Source organism: Beta vulgaris, chromosome 2 (genome assembly GCF_026745355.1).
Source record: "Beta vulgaris subsp. vulgaris cultivar EL10 chromosome 2, EL10.2, whole genome shotgun sequence".
Taxonomy (NCBI): Eukaryota; Viridiplantae; Streptophyta; class Magnoliopsida; order Caryophyllales; family Amaranthaceae; genus Beta; species Beta vulgaris.
This window is the reverse complement of record NC_079203.1, coordinates 1,141,001-1,159,173: the sequence shown is the minus strand read 5'-3', so window position 1 is coordinate 1,159,173 and position 18,173 is coordinate 1,141,001. Positions and strand designations below refer to the sequence as shown.

The 18,173-nt window shown below is 35.2% G+C and overlaps 3 protein-coding genes across 3 annotated transcripts; 2 read left to right on the top strand and 1 right to left on the bottom strand.

The window, feature by feature from the left end:
* The first annotated feature begins 3,528 nt into the window (after window positions 1–3,528).
* LOC104887800 (auxin-binding protein ABP19a) lies at window positions 3,529–4,435 on the top strand. Its single transcript, XM_010672546.4, is given in 2 exon segments — window positions 3,529–3,665; window positions 3,668–4,435. Coding segments are annotated over 2 exon segments (624 nt in total). The 5' UTR covers window positions 3,529–3,634; the 3' UTR covers window positions 4,261–4,435.
* Window positions 4,436–8,601: 4,166 nt separating this feature from the next.
* Window positions 8,602–9,560, top strand: LOC104887801 (auxin-binding protein ABP19a). Its single transcript, XM_010672547.4, has one exon. The coding sequence runs from the start codon at window positions 8,719–8,721 to the stop codon at window positions 9,343–9,345; it is 627 nt and encodes a 208-aa protein (XP_010670849.2). The 5' UTR covers window positions 8,602–8,718; the 3' UTR covers window positions 9,346–9,560.
* Window positions 9,561–11,216: 1,656 nt separating this feature from the next.
* On the bottom strand, window positions 11,217–17,595 carry LOC104887802 (monogalactosyldiacylglycerol synthase, chloroplastic). The gene is made up of 8 exons (XM_019248096.3): window positions 16,831–17,595; window positions 15,875–16,047; window positions 14,592–14,753; window positions 14,345–14,486; window positions 13,742–13,966; window positions 13,424–13,486; window positions 13,280–13,354; window positions 11,217–11,758 (listed from the first exon to the last, which is right to left on the bottom strand). Exons 1-8 carry the CDS (start codon window positions 17,320–17,322, stop codon window positions 11,522–11,524), a joined length of 1,569 nt encoding a protein of 522 aa, XP_019103641.2. The 5' UTR covers window positions 17,323–17,595; the 3' UTR covers window positions 11,217–11,521.
* Window positions 17,596–18,173: the final 578 nt, after the last annotated feature.

Below are 18,173 nucleotides of genomic sequence, written 5' to 3'. Positions count from 1 at the left end.
AATATCAATCTAGTATTACAATATAAAGTATTAAATAATGTATTAAAATAGGAGAAAGAGATAACAATTGGATATAATGCAAAAGTAGGAGAGAGGAATGATGAACGTCTAACATAATTATAAGTGAAATACATTTGATGATCATATTGGTCACAGGTCATGATCAACTTTTTTAGAATGAGTGAGAAAGGTGCAAGTTGAGATTGTATTTTTGTTGGGTCATCGATGGTTTTGCTCTAATAGCCATGAATCATGATGTACACTCTCTAATAGTATATTTTATTATTTTCTATCTCCAATCACAACGTGCATATGTGTTAAGATAGATTTAGGAGTTTTTCTAAATCCATCTATCACTAGTGGGAAAATAAGGAAGGACTGCGCTAAAAAAGGCCCTTAGAGCTGCGTATTCTGACAGGAACCCTTTCCATAGCAGCCCTTCACTTTTAGTGAAGGGCTGCGTTTTTAAAGCGCATCCCTTCATAACGAAGGGTTGCGTTTTTGGCCCAAAAAACGTAGCCCTTTTGACCTAAAAAAATAAAAATAAAAATTATCTTAAAAAATCGAGATGGTTGAGAGGCCCTTGTAGGCTTGTAGGTATTCTTGGCCTGCGTACAAAGCAGCGTATGCATCAATGTGAATTCCTTAATGATTATGTATACAACTATGATTTTTATTAAGAAACCCAATGATTATTCCAGAAATGAACGACATAAATTAAAAAAAAAAAAAAAACAAAAAATGAAAAAAACGAACAATCATAGCTGAAAATGAAAAAAAAAGAACAGAAATAGAAAAAAGGAAGAAAATAAACAGAAATTAACAAAAATGAACAAAAATGAAAAAACCCTAAATTATAATCTGAAAATGAACAAATCTGAACATTAAGAAAATGGAAAAAAATAACCTAAAAAAAACTAATCTGAAATGACAAAAATAAAAAAATAAATCAAAATGAAAAAAAAACCCTAAAATTACATATCTGAAGTTGTCAAAATACCCTCCTAACGCCTTCGATTCTTCATTCTACTCGCCGCCCTCGACGTAATCGACCGTTGTAACCCCATTTGCGGCACCGTTTGCGGCGGAGGAGGGAGATGGAGAGGGTGAGAAATAATTTGCCGGTGGAAGTGCGGAGGTCGAGGAGAGAGAGAAGGAGTGAGGTCGATGGAGAGAGGAAAGGGAGGAACCGTCGTAGGGTTTAGTGGTGGCGTTTGTTTTTGTAAAGGCGTAGGGTTTAGAGGAACCATGGTGTTGTTTGTAAGGGAACCGTGAGAGAGAAGATGGAGGGTGAGAGAGAAGGAGGCGTGAGAGAGAGAAGGAGGCGTGAGAATTCTTTTAAATGAAAGTTACTTAAAAAAAAGCCCATAAAAAAACGCAGCCCTACAAGTCATAAAGGGCTGCGTTTTTTAAAAAATGCAACCCTTTTAACTTTAAGAAGGGCTGCGTTTTTTTAGACAAGCACATCCCTTTATATAAAGGGCTGCGCTTTTCTTTAAAAACGCAGCCTAACTGTAAAGAAGGGCTGCATTTTATTTAAAACCGTAGCCCTACAATAAAGAAGGGCTGCGTTTTGAAAAATACGCAACCCTTCCTTTTTTTCCCCCTAGTGTATCTAGTTTTGTTTATCTAAAGATATTTAGAAGAGTGAATATTGTGATGCTGGGGGTTTATTATATATCACATGTGTTGTAGGAAGGATGGCTGCTCGGTTCGAGGAAGAAGACATTAATCGAAAATTGTTGCAATGATATTTACTAGTCGGGCCTTTGGTATCAAAATGCTTAATGAAATACCTTTCCGAAAAGGAAATTGGATCAATAAACGCGACCCCCGACAATGCCATGATCTATAAGCTTTTCAAGCCATCCGAGTTCGTTTAGGTCCCGAAAACAATATTTTAATAGTTTCTTAATTTTATTTTTAATTAATTTTCGTATTAGGATTTTGCATGTTGTAACTATTTAAACTCTCTTGAGCCGTCATTAGAGTTAACTATTCTTTTGGTAATAATATCTCGAGAGTTCATACACTTTTCTAGTGGATTCGGAAGCTTATCTGTCAGATTTTATCGTTCGTAAATCTATTCTTTCGTTTTAGGACTACTACTTGCTTTTTCTTAGTAACTTCGACCGCGTCACTCAGGGATAATTCTATATTTGTATCGTTTTAGGTTTTTCATCTAAGCCAGGGTTTCCGTCATATGTAGTTTTATATATCGTTTCTGTGTTTAGTTTGGTTTTATGCCCATTCTGTTTAGAATAATTAGAAAGATACTATATAAATGCTATAATTAACTTCTACCTCTATTATTTTATAATATGTACTTCATCCTAAACCTAATAAAACAGTTCTCCATGTTGTGTGGACGTAGCTAACATCTTGTTAGTGAATCATGTTAAATTTTTGTGTTAATTTTTTCTTATCATTGTTTCGTTAATTGCTTTTGGTCACAATAACATCTAATTGGCACAATAATCAGTATAATTCTTTGGTAAGAATATGAATAAGCCTGGCTTAGATACTAGTTTTAGGCCCAACTCTAAACTCAAATCTCCTCTCATATTCCTACCCATTTATTGGGTAATGATGTGGAGATGGGTAAAGAGGCATTGTGTGTGTGTGTGGTGTGCTGTAGCAAGAGACAATACAAAGCGTCGAACAAACCCGCGAGAATTGGCGAGGCAACAATCCCGCGCCAGCAGCTCGTCGACATTAGCCCGCAACCAGAAGCCCACCCCCAGAGGACGTGGTACGCCCAGCCAGCAGGACATGTTGCCATCCACGGGGATTGGGGCTGCACCCACGAGTTTTGGCGCCTAGGCCTTGTGTTCTTTATTGCTTTGTTTTCTTAATTCCTTTGTATATTATACTGTAATTGCTTGATTTGTAAGCGTCTACGATACATATTCCTAACACCATCTCCCACTCTTTGAAGAGCTATTAGGCTGCCTATGATTCAACACTCACCTAAAAGCAAAGGCAAACTATATGAGCTCAATTAAATGGTCAATTTTTAGGTATATAAATCATCAATTAGACGTGTGCACTTCAAATTTTCAAATTTGGAACCCCTGAAAATTTACTACTGTCGTTCTTCTCAAAGTGAAGTTAGTAAATTAAAACGAAACGGAAAGAGTATGATAGAGATTAGAATTTAGAAATAAATGTCGGACAAAATGCCGGTCTCTCTTCGACGAGGTCTTCCTAAATGATGGGCTGCGCCTCTCCTCATATTTCTATCACGGGTGATTTAACTTGAGACAATAACGGCGGCACCTATTCTTCTTATACGTTGAAACCGTGTACTTCAATAATCACCAGTTCCCTTCTATTATTGATCTGAATTAAATGCTCAATTTTTTCATTCTACTTTTGTAGTTGGCAGACATTTGACTGTCATATATCATTGACTTTTAAACTCGAGCAAAGACTTTGAACATGAAATAGTCTAATAATAGCGACTCCTGCGAAGATCCCATACATGCATGTAAAGTTATCTCCACTTTCGTTACATATATATATATATATGGTGCCAATAATCTTTTCTATCAAATGCAAGAAACATCGAAATCAAGCTAATAAAACTACCCATAGCAAATAAACCACCAATAGTCTCGTTTTAGTTTCCAAAATGAATAACCTTCTATTTTTCTCCACTTTTTCCTCTTGGTGTCTGTATCTCATGCTATAGAAGTTGACTTTTGTGTAGCAGATCGTAATCTCCCAAGAGGACCAGAAGGATATGCTTGTAGGGATCCTGCTACTCTAACCACGGATGATTTTGTTTACACTGGTTTTCGTGGCGGTAGAACGATCACAAACGTACCCGGAAATAATGTAACTCTAGCATTCGTAGATCAATTCCCGGCTTTAAATGGTTTAGGTATATCTATGGCAAGGTTAGACTTTGGCATCGGTGGAGTTATACCAGTACACTCACACCGAACATCCGAAGTTTTAATCGTGTCAAGGGGGTCAATAATTGCAGGATTTATCGACACAAACAACACTGCATACTACAGAAGACTAGAGGTTGGAGATGTTATGATTTTCCCACAAGCCATGCTGCATTTCCAAGTTAATGTTGGAACAACCCCAGCTACCGCATTCGTTAGTTTGAACGGCGCAAATCCAGCAATTCAATTCACTATGAATTCTTTATTTGGTGGTAACTTACCTGCAGACATAGCTCAACAAATCACGCTTTTAAGTAATGTAGAGGTAATGAGAATGAAGAGGGCATTTGGCACTGCTTAAATTCCTTTTTGGAGATCCAATTCTGTTTACTTAATAATGCGTCCTATAAATATTATATTTCAGAGAGTGTGTGTGTGAGCATATTTCTTTTTCATATTTAACCTTAAGAGTTTGTAAAAATTCAGCTTTTGGTACCTTAATCATTTAATAAAATGATTCAATCTATTTAATTCTACATTATTGATGAACATTTGACGCAGTTGGAATTATATATCAAAGGAAAAGCAAGTGCAATTCCTAAAACAAACTGACAGATTTACAAGTAGTAAATCTTTGAAAACTCCGGAATCTACTAGAAAAGAGATAAAACTCTGAGATATTATTATTAGCAGAAAAACTGTCTTCTGATCTAATGATGGCTAATAATGTTTAAATAGTCAAAACAAAACCCTGATACGAAAATTAAGAAATAATAAGATCGTGAAATAATTAAAATGTTGTTTTCGGGCCCTAAACGAACTCAGATGACTTAAAGAGCCCGTCGATCTGGAGCGTAGAAGTACGTTTGATTCGTTGGCCCTTTTTCCTTTCCAAAAAGGTATTTTTCAAGCATCCTGACTCCATGAGCCTGACTAGTAAAAATCATTTTAAGCTTTTTCGACGAACTTATTTACGAACTTTTCTGCTAACCTTCCTAGTTCAACATTTGACTTAGCTATGAATATAGGTGAAGAGTTTGTTTATATCGTGCCAATTTTAATCAACAATTGCACCAACTTAGAAGATGGATTGCGTCATATTTGCTTCTGGATGGGAGCCAAAAATTTTGAGTTAGATGGAACTTGTAGCATAAACATATCCAAAAACTTTGACTTTCAGAAAAGGATTTTATAGAACAAGAACAAAGAATTAATTCATTTTAAAAACTTGACAAACATATAAGAAACGAGTCACCTAGTTTATAGGTCTTATTGTTATGATAAATTAAGGATATATTTAGTTTAGGATATGTTTTCCTAATTCTACTTAAGTTAGGTTTTATATGATGTACTATAAATATCACCTTTGTGTTATAAAATAATCTGAACCTTTTCCGTTCAATCTATTTTTGTCACGATATCAAGAGCCAATTAAGATTTTGGATCAAAACTCTAAAATATTATTCTCTCTTGCTGGTAAATGTATAATAGGGTTTTGTGAGGTTTTTTATTTTAAGCCCACCACCATTACAATCAAACATGAAATTGAAAACCACACGATTCAAAGAGAGGTCTTGATCACGGGAGGGAAACAGACAGAAAGTGAAAGAAATACATAAATCAAGAATTGTGACCAAGTCACCGAGAGTCCGTGCACCAAAAACCTTCACAAGATATTGTGAGGGGTGAGTTCGAAACATAAAAAACGTGGATTACGTGCCTTAGCATGTTTTAATTTAGTGAATCGAAGTCGCAAAATACTTAGTCAATGCTTATAAAATAGTTCACTGTTGTTCCTCACAAAAAAATTATTTTTAAGGTCTTATTTTGCTAGATTTTTTTAAAAGTTTATTTCTCGCAAAAACTTGTATTTAAAAGGTTATTTCTCACAAATTATCCAAAAGTTTATATGAAGATAATACACTCTAAATCTCCATAGTTGATTTTTATGGCTGTGTTTAATCTATATATATATAATTTCAAATTAATTAACAACTAATATACATAATTAATAATTTCTTGTTTACAAGATTTATTATATTACATGCTCAAATTATAAGTGAGATACATTTGATGATATTGATCACAAGTCATGATCAATTTTTTTAGAATGATCGTGTGAGAAAGTTGCAAGTTGAGATTATATTTTTGTCGGGTCATCGATGGTTTTGCTCTGTTGACTTTACCTTGTTCAAAGAACTTGTACATGATAGAATTTATGTATTTGATATATATAGTCACTGGTCAGCAAACTCCGTAACTTAAGTAATGGAACCGAAAATTATTGCAGTTGACATGGATAATTCAAAGATGGAGTTCTGGAAATCCGACAATTTAAGGACTTTGGGTAATTGTTAAATAAATGGTTTAAAGATGACTTTTATAATATACTACTATTTTTTATCCATAAGTCAAGAAGACATTACAAAGAAAAGAAAAGAAATCCAAACTGGTAATATCGTTTACGGAAACTCAATCGACCTTGTAGAAATTTCTTATATTAGGTGCACTATTAATGAAATGCTTACTTTTTATAAATAAAACAAGGATTTTGTAACCTATAATAGAAAACCATAGATATATTACTATTACATAAACAAAAACTAAAGAGGACATGCCACATGCGTCACATTCGTTTCCGCCTAAACTATTTGTGATATTTTGGAAAATAAAATATTATATTAAAGAAACTAATCTTCTTTTAACGGAAATTTTATATAATCTTTTTAAAAATTTGTACTTTGTAAACTAGTTTTATTAAGATTTGTGAATTAATGATGAAGATTTAAAATTGCAACTAGTTATTACTCCCTCCGTTTCAAAATATAAGTCGTTTAAGGTTTTTGCACATAGATTAAGAATTTAGTTAGATTTGCATGGGTAATAAGAGTTGACATTAAATATTGTATTGATAATACAAAATAACCTATAAGCTTATCTTGATAATATAAAGTTGCATTTAATCTTACATTGATATTGTAGAATGCCTTATATTTTGAAACAAATTCTTTTAGCTAAAATGCCTTATAATTTGAAACAGAGCGAGTAGATGACTATATCTCGGATAAGGAAAATTCTCATTTATTAATAGTGTACTTTAAAATGATAACACAAAATACCACTTGTCTACCTTGTATAGTTAGTTTACAACTCTAGAGGATCCGAACACATGTTGAGCTTAGCTCGGACCAAAAACTAGTATGTTATGATAAATGCGTCTGCGATTTCCCTTCCAGAAAAAGATAAGAGTAGACCAAGGAATATCTTCCGATCATGTACTTCATCCTTTCTAAATACATGTCTTCCTTAGAGAATTCCAGGATTCAATTCCTACCCAATCAGTTGCTTGAGATTATTGGGGGGGGGGGGGGGTTTGAGGGGTTGGGGTGTATGGTTGTAATGGAGTCCGAATGGAGGGCCTATGCGAGGGCAGCTCAGAGGATTTCTTTTTACCTATATAAAAAAAACTACTCTATATTTATTTATGTACCAGCCTTATCTCATATTCTCTTACAAAGTATAGTGTCGTTTTATTTGATTCGTTAGAATACATACTTTTATGATATCAACTTTTTGTAATTTTATTTATATATAATAAGAGGTCGTTTGGTTCACCTCAACTTCCACTAGAATTTGAATTTCCTAGAAAGTACAAAATAAGATAATTGTTTGATATGTAGGAAATAGGGAATTCATGGTAAATAGAATTTTCAAGGAAATAAAATTCCTATGGAGTGTAGGAAATTAATCACCAACCCCTCCCCCCTTGGTGATTAGAAATTCTTGTGTCTAAACCTGGGCATGGGACGGGTCGGGCTTGGGGAAATGTCGGGCCAGACCGGACCGGACCCGAGCACCAGCCCGTGAGTGGCGGGTTGGACCTAAAATTTCCAGATTTTGTCCATGGGCCCGCGGGCCGGGATCGTGCCTCCTGCGGGCTGGCCCGTATTTTATGTTATTTTTTGGATTTTTGACAGTTTTAGGTTAAAAAACAAAGGAAAGGAGCATTTGGCCCATGGGCCATCTAGGCGGGCTTGTGCCGGTGCGAGCCTGAAATAAGATTTCTTGACCGTGACAGACCCGCGGGCAACGGGTCGGGCCCCGAGCGGACTCATGCCAGGCCGGCCCACGTGCTGGCCCGGCCCATGTCCACCTCTACCCGTGTCAATTACAAATTTCTATGCTTAACCAAACACCAAAAGCCATTTCCTAAGAAATAGACGATGAAATTTACTTCCCATGAAATAAGACTTTCCATGAAAATTAAGTTTCAACGATAACCAAACGAGCTGTAAAAAAAATATTAAGGAACAAAATAATACTATGATAGTGTGCAATTAAGAAATATTGCATGTATTTAGAAAGAGAGCATTATAATGCACGTATTCAAAGATGGAGGAATTGCTAATAATATGCCCCATTCCAATCATGCATCAATAATGAGTAATGACCCAAAGTCGTTAATAGTATATTAGTATTGGATATCATGATAAAATCATATTTGAATTTAATATGTCAAGTTGTCAACTGTAAACAATAGTTCCGTAGCTTGCAGACAATATATATCAAATATAAAAAAAACTCCTTGCAATTCCAATTTGAACAAGGTCTTTTAGTGGGTGATCAATTGGGCAAGTTGTTTGAAGTAAACAGTTTTATATATAACCTACATTACTCGACTCGTCTCTATATATAGGGTCCCAATCATGACTATTAGATGCAACCTAACTAAAAATTTAGATCAAGCTAAGTAAACTAAAACAAAGTTTCCCTTAGCTTGCAAAGTATTACACCTATTCTCTCCAATTACTTCCAAAAAATGAATAACCTTATCATTTTCTCTACTTTTTCTCTCTTGGTTTCTCTTTCTCATGCTATTGAATTTGATTTTTGTGTAGGAGACTTGAGTCTCCCAAGGGGACCACAAGGGTATGCTTGTAAGGATCCTGCTAGTATCACAACAGATGATTTCGTTTACACTGGTTTTCGTGGTGAAAGAACCACCACAAACATATTTAAAAATAATGTGACTCTTGCATTTGCCGATGCATTCCCAGCATTGAATGGTCTTGGTATTTCTATGGCAAGACTAGACTTTGGTGTAGGTGGAGTGATACCAATCCACTCACACCGAACATCAGAAGTTATTATCTTAACAAAAGGGTCTATAATTGCAGGATTCATTGACACAACCAACACTGCATATTATAGAAGACTTAAGGTTGGAGACGTTATGATCTTTCCACAATCCATGCTTCATTTTCAAGTTAATGTTGGTAAAACTCCAGCTACTGCATTTGTTAGCTTGAATGGCGCAAATCCAGCGATACAACTCACTACCACCGCGTTATTTGCTAGCAATTTGCCTGCTGATATTGTTGATCAAATCACTCTTCTAAGTAATGAAGAAGTAATGCGGCTAAAGAGGATATTTGGGACTGCTTAGTTCCTTTCGAGTTATTGTCTACTTTTCTTACTAAAAGTTGTGTTTTAGCACTCAAATAATAATAATACTCAAAAAGAGAGTGTGTATCCCTCAAAAAAGAAAAAAGTATGTGAGTGCTTGTTCTCTTTTCTTATTCTAACTTTGGAAGTTTGTGCAAATGTTACCTTTTATAATTTATCCGCAATATTGAATAATAATTCTTAATCTTTGCTTCAGATCTTGTCATTTGTCATAGAGCTTATTAAGAGTTTGATCTGTTACACAATATATCGTTCACATAATTCTACTTATATGGGTTCCAAATCCTCTTTTGATCATTGAATCATATACCTCATTCCAAGCTTTTCAAATTGCTATTAAAAGGTAGTAGTATTTAACAAGAATTATTTCAAGATAGTTAAATTTTGATATGATTTTGTTACGTCAAACCAATTACACGGTACCAATGTGGGTATTAGTTTAGAATCGAACGTACCTAAAATACACAATGTAATCGTGTAAGCTTAATTAGCTGGAATTATTAATGTTAATTTTGGACATTATGGAGGAGAATTTGGACATTATGTTGTAGTCCGCTATAATGTGGGCCATGACTACCTACTCCTATATTTTTTCACTAGTCTTATATGCACGCGATGTCTGCTAAAGCATATAGAATTCTGCATAAAAATACAACAAGTAACATTTTAGGGATGTTCATATTAGAAGGGAGAAGAGAAAGAATCAATAATCTGTTTTAGGATCATGATACTAATTGTGATTGTAGTTCATGCCAAAATTACTCATTGGAATAACTTGTGTCCTAGAGCAAGAGAATGATTACATTTATCGTGCAATTGTGCCGGAGATGAGGGAGTAGACAGAAGAATACAAGACTCTCTCAAAGCTGAGGGTGTTGGAATTGGTTTCATTTTAGGGATGTTCATATTATGTTCGGTTGTTATTTAACATTCTGAAAATGAACCTCTACCTTAATTTTGAAAACTAACAACATAAAACTGAAAATTACTTTTTCTAATTTTGTTTTTAATTTTTTTAAAATTTGAAAAATAATAACAAAAACACAAATAATTATAATAGACGGTCTAATTTTAATATAAAATTAGACAACCCAAGCCTACATTATCCTAACAAGCCCATTCCATTTCTTTCTTACCTAACACTATTTCTACGTATCTTGCACTATCCTAGTCGTCTATTCTCTTCTCCTTCATTTGTTTCCCTTTGAATATCGAATTACATGAAACAATTTTTAAAAATAGTCTTACAGTCTTACAAAATGGATTAAACTAGTCACTAAATGGATTGAATCAATCACTAAATGAAAAAAGATTGTTATTGTTGAATAGGTTAAGTTGATCCCTAAACAGATTAAAATGATCACTAAATAGATTAAAGTAGTCATTATACTACCTCTGTTTTTATTTAGTTGCAACAGTTTCTACTTTTAGGTGTTTTTTATTAGTTGCAACATTTCCCTTTTTAGAAAAGCTTTTGGGATAATTTGACTATATTACCCTTACTTCACCAACTCTCCCCATTTGATTACAGTACTAGTAGCAGGGGCAAGTGGGTCAATTATACTCTCTTTTCTCATTTCTTAAAGTTTGTGCAAAAAGGTGAATGTTGCAACTAAATAAAAACAGAGGTAGTATTAAGATAAGATGTTTCATTCTTTTCTTAATATTGGGCTTGGACCGCGCCTACTTATAAATTGAAAGTGGACAATCTATTACAAGACCAATTGTAACAAAAAAGCCCTCAAGTACTACTCACGAATATCACAAGTTCTAAGTGCTCGTAAAAATCTGATAAGTTTAAGTTTGAAACTAATAATTCTGACATATAAAGAAAAATTCAGATATAGGATCTTCAGGTGAAAACAACCCACAATAATATTGGGTGGTAGTTAAAGTAGTTATTTTTGAATTATTGCCTCTCCTTATCAACTCTTCACTCACCAAATAGTGCATGCTTCAATAAGAATGGTTGAAATACAAATAATAACTTTTGCTCATGTAAATACACATATCATGCTACGCTACTACGAATACAATCACCATTTTCCTACACAATGATTTCCCATCCCCTGCACCTCAAAAAAATCAGGAGTAAAATTGGTTCCTAGAAACTTGAACTCCCTACTTGCGTTATGTTTTCTTGTTGTTCTTCAAAGTCAGGCAGTACAAGAGTACTGGGGTACAAAACTTCGTTGTCTGATGAGTTCATGAAGATCGTGAACGATCTTGAAGACAGCATCAGGCCTTGCATGCTTCAAGGCATTCTGCGACATAATTTGCAGCTCGTTGGATTTTGGACCAAACCATTGAGCAACAATATTGGCTATTTCCTTGGGCGATTTCGAATATTTTCCGATACCATTTTCTAAAACATAGGGAACATTTCCTGCTTCCTGCACCAAGAACATAGCCAGTAAGGAGGATGAGATTGGGAAACAGCACTTTGCACAGGATAATGACACTCCTAAACACAAGACACAACCCAACTCCACTTGAAAAAAACATGATATATCCTCCATCGGATAAAATATTCGCATTGTTCAAAGCCTTCACAATTGAGGATTTGACGAGATTACATAGTACTTAACTACTTATCGCTTAAGATAACAATGCATGACTATTTGTCAATTTGATAAGGCAGATGCATTATCGGTTATGGGGTGTTTGGTTCATAGAAATCTTCTAAACCCATACCTCAAACCTGGAAGGTATGGTTTTAGAAACTCAATGAGGAAGTGGGTCAGGAGGAGCAGCCAACTGTGAAGGACTCACTGCTCTAACAGCGTACTACCAGGGAAAAGTAACAGTGTAATACCATCACCGGCCAGCAGCTGCCAGTTTCTGTCATCAGCTTTGCAATTTATTTCAATTGTTTATCTTTCTTTTAAAGCAAATTGCAATTTCTGCTGATGGTTTTCTAAATGCTGTAAATTCCACATCTGAATACAGGATTCACACAAGCAAGTTCACAATGTGAATATTGCGACGCTGGTGGATTACTATCATATGGGACGATTCTAAATTTGCATCAGTTTAGGTTTTTCACCTAAGAAAAGTCTCGAGTCAAAATAAAATTTGACCCTCATATACCAAAACATGACGATAGTAAAACTATAAGTATAAGAAAGATTCTTAATTCCAAAATGATAAAACAAACAGCATGTAAGGAGACTAGATCCATCGCTAAGCTAAAGCAAATACATGGTATCATGATCCAAGTTCCACAGCAGTAACAACCAGGTTTGATTCCTCGTATCAAACCTATACCACCTTGTGAATTAAAGCCCCCTTACAAATTTTAAATACCAGTGCGATAACTTGGACCATTTTAAGATTTACAAATTACCTTAAACTTACAAGAGAACAAAATTGAAATGGAGAAAAGTGGCCCTCTTTCCATCACTCAACTAAAGTGGAGCTGTAGAGGTATATTGGGAAATCTAATTTGTAATCTACTATTAATTTTAGAAAGTGACTATTTATATACCGATAATATAATATACTTTTAATTTTATAAGTGTGTAACATTGTTTTCAAAATTCAAACAAAGGGGGTAGAAGAAAAATGGAGCCTGCAGAGTCCGAAGCCCAAAGGAAGTGGCGTAAAGAAACATCTTAACATGGTCACATAAAGCTTCCAGAATGGTGAGCAAGATTTTTCACATCCGCGTCTAATTGGCACAATCAGTTTCCTGTGGAACATTGTGTTCTTTCTCCAACATAGTATCTAAAACCGAGGCATTCTCTAACTATCTCTCCAAATTAGTAGAATTTGGGGTTTGGACTGCTTTTTTAATTAAAAACCACATATTTATCAGACAAGATAGATTGGGGTTTGCTTCAGAAATAATTATATCTGACCACACACCGAGCAATAAAGACAATAGTATTATGGCTCTTAGAAAAGTGACATACCTGCCCAGCAATGTAATCATTTAGAATAATGGGTAGTCCTCGAATCATTGCTTCTGCAATCGTTCCAGGGCCAGCCTGAGAGGAGGCAACATAAGAATACAGATTATGTAAACCAAAATTGTTCATAAATAAAAAGATAGTTACCTTTGTTATGATACAATCACAAGCTCCCATGCATTCCTCCATTTTAGTAACAAAGCCCTTCACCTGAAATGTCCAGTAGGCTAACTGGTTAATCTTGAAGTGTCTGTTCAAACGAGCAATACAGAACATGAAAGTAACAAAGCCAAGACTGAGCTTGACCTCTCAAGATTTGAGAAACTTCAGCCCAAGCCTGAGCTGGAGCATATTGAGGCCCATGCTCGGTGAGCTAGAACTGAGCTTGGCCCAGAAGCATGTGAAACTGAAACCCCCATTATAAGCCATGCATGCAAAACGAATCCATCATAATCTCTTATATACCTGGATGGGGATCTTCCAGTCAATTTTACGCAATTTTGCGGCAAGTTTTTTGTTGCGACCACAAATTACAATAACTTGACCGATCGGCTCACCAAGATTAGCATCATATAATGCCTTTCCAAGAGCCCGTGCAGTACCCTCAATGGGACCCATTCCTTCCCCGCCTCCCATCAACAATACGGCAGGAAGATGCTCGTCCATTCCTAGCTCCTTCCGTAACTCATGCTGAGGAAAGCAAAAAAATATTAATATCTCCAGTTTCATACAAGGGATCCTTACACCACCAAAAAGGACAAGGATGTAGACACCAAAGGACAGAGATGAAACAGAACAAATTCAAGCTTGGCAGTAGGTAGTAGGCAGCATGTTGACCACCAATACTTTAAAGATTAGCAAGAGATAGTATACAACATCAAATTATGCTTGTAAGAGACTAACCAATCATAATGAAAACACAGATAACAAACATGAGTACACTACAGAGCTAGCATGTCACATTTGGGTATTAGCGAATTTAGAAACACAGAACAGTGACCAACAAAAGTACAAAACTAAGCATTGGAGTTTAGCAACAAAAATAGCAAAATGAGGAGGTAGACGAACCTTCGGCCGAACAGATCTAACAAAGGAAGGCCGCACCGGAAGTCCATAAACCTTGATTTGGGAAGGCTGCAGACCAGCTTTTGTTGCTCTTCGAGCCACCTCGTTAGATGGGCAGTAACATCTTGTCACAAGCTTATGAAACCTATAACAAGAAGGAAGAAACAGTAATGTCAGGGGACGAATGTCAAAAGCCTGATACACAAAAGATACTATTATAATAGACGTTGAGGAAAACCACACAACCTACCAGGTAGGATGACAGGTGCTTAAATCCGTAATTACAGTAGTAAAGATAATTTTTTCAAGCAGGCCTCGGGATCTTAAGACTCGAAGTGGAACGTGCTGCATTAGAGGATGCACACTAATAATGATATCAGGCTTGTATTTCATCAGCCCTTTAGCAACCTCTCTGTCAAGAAATTAAATGAATATTAGCTTTCAGGCAAGACAACAAATACTTAGGTTGCCTAGCATATAGGCTTCAATCTTCATCAAGCGGAGCCAATGAAATGAATTTATCATTTGACAAAGGCACCAGACAATCAGATATAGGATCTTCACATATTCGCAATAAGAAAACAACTTCCTTACTCATAACAGATATGTTAAGCGTTTTAGAGCCGAACAGCACAGTGCTTCCAATAACATAAGCAACATAAGAACAAATGCAGGTGTAGGACAACCATAACTGATGCACCCAGTAATTAAGAGCCAAACTGGAAGTCACTGGCTCACTGCCACCCACTTATCAGCAAAAGAATGTTCAAGACCTTTGTTATAAACCAAGAAAAAATCAGACATACATAACCAAAAGCACAAAGGGAACCGAAGACCCTTCAGATAACAAGTTCTAAATTTTAGAATTTACAAAGAAAAATGACCCATATGGTGAATACAGCCTACAGGACACACCATCATGTATTGGGATTGGGATGCAGAATTTGCACTGAAATTACAGTTCAAAGAACTTCATAGTATAATTTACATGTCCGTGAAAGAAATTAATTTATTCCCTCCATCCTAAATGAAGTGTAGCATTTGCTTTATAAACAATTTGTTAAGGAAAACGAAAAAATAGAGAAACAAAGTTGGTGGATAGGAGTGGAGCCTAACATTTTAAAGAAAAAAGTAGAGAGAGTAAGCTTACTAAAATATAGATATGAAGAAACTAAATTGGTATGCCCAGAAGCAGAAAATGTTGGAACATATTTCTGACAGAAAGAATATGTTTCTACATCAGTTTTGCCACAAAAGTGGAGATTTAAGACATCATGTCTATACCCCATAGCCCACGTTCAACTAAAGATTGCCAACCAGTCCACTCTATACTTTCTAGTCATCTATACTTCCCAATTGCTTTTATTGCTTATCCAAACCTCAGTCCTAAGAAAATGAATGTTTCTTCACATGTGTAGCCTTGATAGTTGGATCAATCTGTACGATAGTTGGATCAACTCTCAAGCAAAACCACAGCTATGTACTATTTCTCAGGTAACTTAAGAGGGTTTAGCCCGATAGTAACAGACTCACCGTGCTATGAACATAGATGTTGCAGCAAAATTCGACTGATGGATTACACGAGGAGCTGTCCCATAATATGTCATTTTCCAGAGAGGGCCATGTTTCACCAAGAAGTTATAGCTCTTTGGTAATTGATTAAAGGGCCAAGGTGTATGCTCAGACCACAAATCCGTAACAAATACCTGCAATTACCACTATTTAAAAAACGATACAATCAACAAATACATAAATGAACGCAACCATCCCCTTTCTCCCCATCTTAAACAGCCACAGAATCAGAAAAATCAAATGGAGGAAAAACAATAAGTCTAGCACCAAACCAAGCTCCAATAGCATGAACAACAATATTTACTGCTATATTACAATAATGCAGTTTCCTCAGCAACAGAAGTCAAAATGCAAATTTCAACCATGAGACACTAAACTCAAAAACCACTTCAATAGCATAACCCAGCCATATCAAGTTACTAAGCTTAATCAATCAACAATATAGAAACAAAAGCAGCATACTATCAGTATGTTGCACCATACGAGTGTTGCCTAGTTCGTAAAATTCTTTTTATTGGATTATAAATGTTGGATATTTAATCACAAATGTCGTATATTGAAATCAAAATTTCACCATCTTAGGCTGATAGATGATCTCATACCTTGATTTTTCATATACAACATTTGTGATTCAACATTGAAAACATTTATGACTCAATAATATAAAACATTTGTTGCCAACATACAATTGAATCAAGAAATGTTATGAACCAAAAGAAAAAGTCCAAAAACATTATGAGTTAGAAATCCTCTCCAGTATACATCCCAAAGCAAATCAAGCTACTACATAAACAGCAGTTATAACATATAATATAAAAGATCATTCATAAGCATCAACTATAAACTAGCTGCATTCTTATCCAAATAATATCAGCAATTGCATAATTCTCCATATAAGAAGAAACTTGAAAGTAGACCTGATAATCATCACCAAATTCTTCATAAAAAGCAGCCTTAATAGCTTCAGCTGAAGCCCGGTGACCGCCTCCGGTATCACTCATCAAAATGAGCACTCTTTTAGAGTTATCAGCCTCAACTCCATTAACAGGCACACTAACATCATCCACAACTCCATCTCCATTACCATTCACTCCATTACTTTCCCCTGAATTAAGACTAATTGAAGAAAACCCAAGTGGGATTCTATCACAATGAACCCTAACAGCCCTATTAAAATCAGTCAATATCTTCTTCAAATTAGAACCCCCTTTACTAAAACTCAAAGAATTAACAAATTTAAACCTGTTTTGAGTGCCTAAACTACCAAAATTCAAGTAATTAGGAGAAAATGATGAATACCCAGTTGAATTATGACCCAAAAAACTTGAATTTAGTGCTAAATGACCCAATTTAGACACATAATCTATCAAATTAGAGGGCTCTGAAGTGACTGTTGAAGGGTGAGACATTGGCAGAATTTTTTTTTTTTGGGAAAAACTAAATAACTTTTCCTAAGTGGGTAACATTTGTGAGATTGTTGATTGGAGTTTAATTAAATACAGGAATCATGAGGAGAGAGAAAGTGAAAGAAAATACATAAAACCAAAAAAAAAGTTGGGTTTTTTGGACGGAGGAAGTAGGACTGTGGAAAACTAGGAAGAGGGTAGGAGAGAGATAAGTGAATCAAGGGAATAGGGGGAAATCTTGGAAGTGATTGGTAACCACAAGGACAGGATTTAGGTTTTTTTAGTATTTTTTTTTTTTTTGTTGAAGGATATGTTGTTTTTGATTCTATAAAACAAGCACATTACTCACTCCGTCCCAATTTATTTGCTACATTTTGCCATTTAAGTGTGTTCCAATTTATTTGCTACATTTGCAAATATTTCCATATATAGTACATAGGTCCCACACTTTATTTACAAATTTGCCATCACTCCCTCCTTGTTTTTGTAAATATTTCCATATATAGTTCATAGGTCCCACTTTACCTATTTGCTTTTTTGATAATTCTTGTTATGGCAATGGTCCTCACTCCCTCCTTGGTCTTTGTGATAAAGCAAATGTAGCAAATAAATTGGGACGGAGGGAGTACTTAGTTAGTGGAATATTCATCATTATCATATTTTTTAAAAAAGTTGTGTGTTTCATCAATTTAAATGCACTTTTAGCTTTAAAATATCTAGCGTCATATATGTGATATTAGGTTATGTTCTTTTGGATTAAATTGATGGAAATTCAGCTTGGTTCGGTTCAGATAAATTTAATACAGCGATACAGTATAGTTCAAAAAAATTCACAGTTCCGTTAGTTTCCTCTC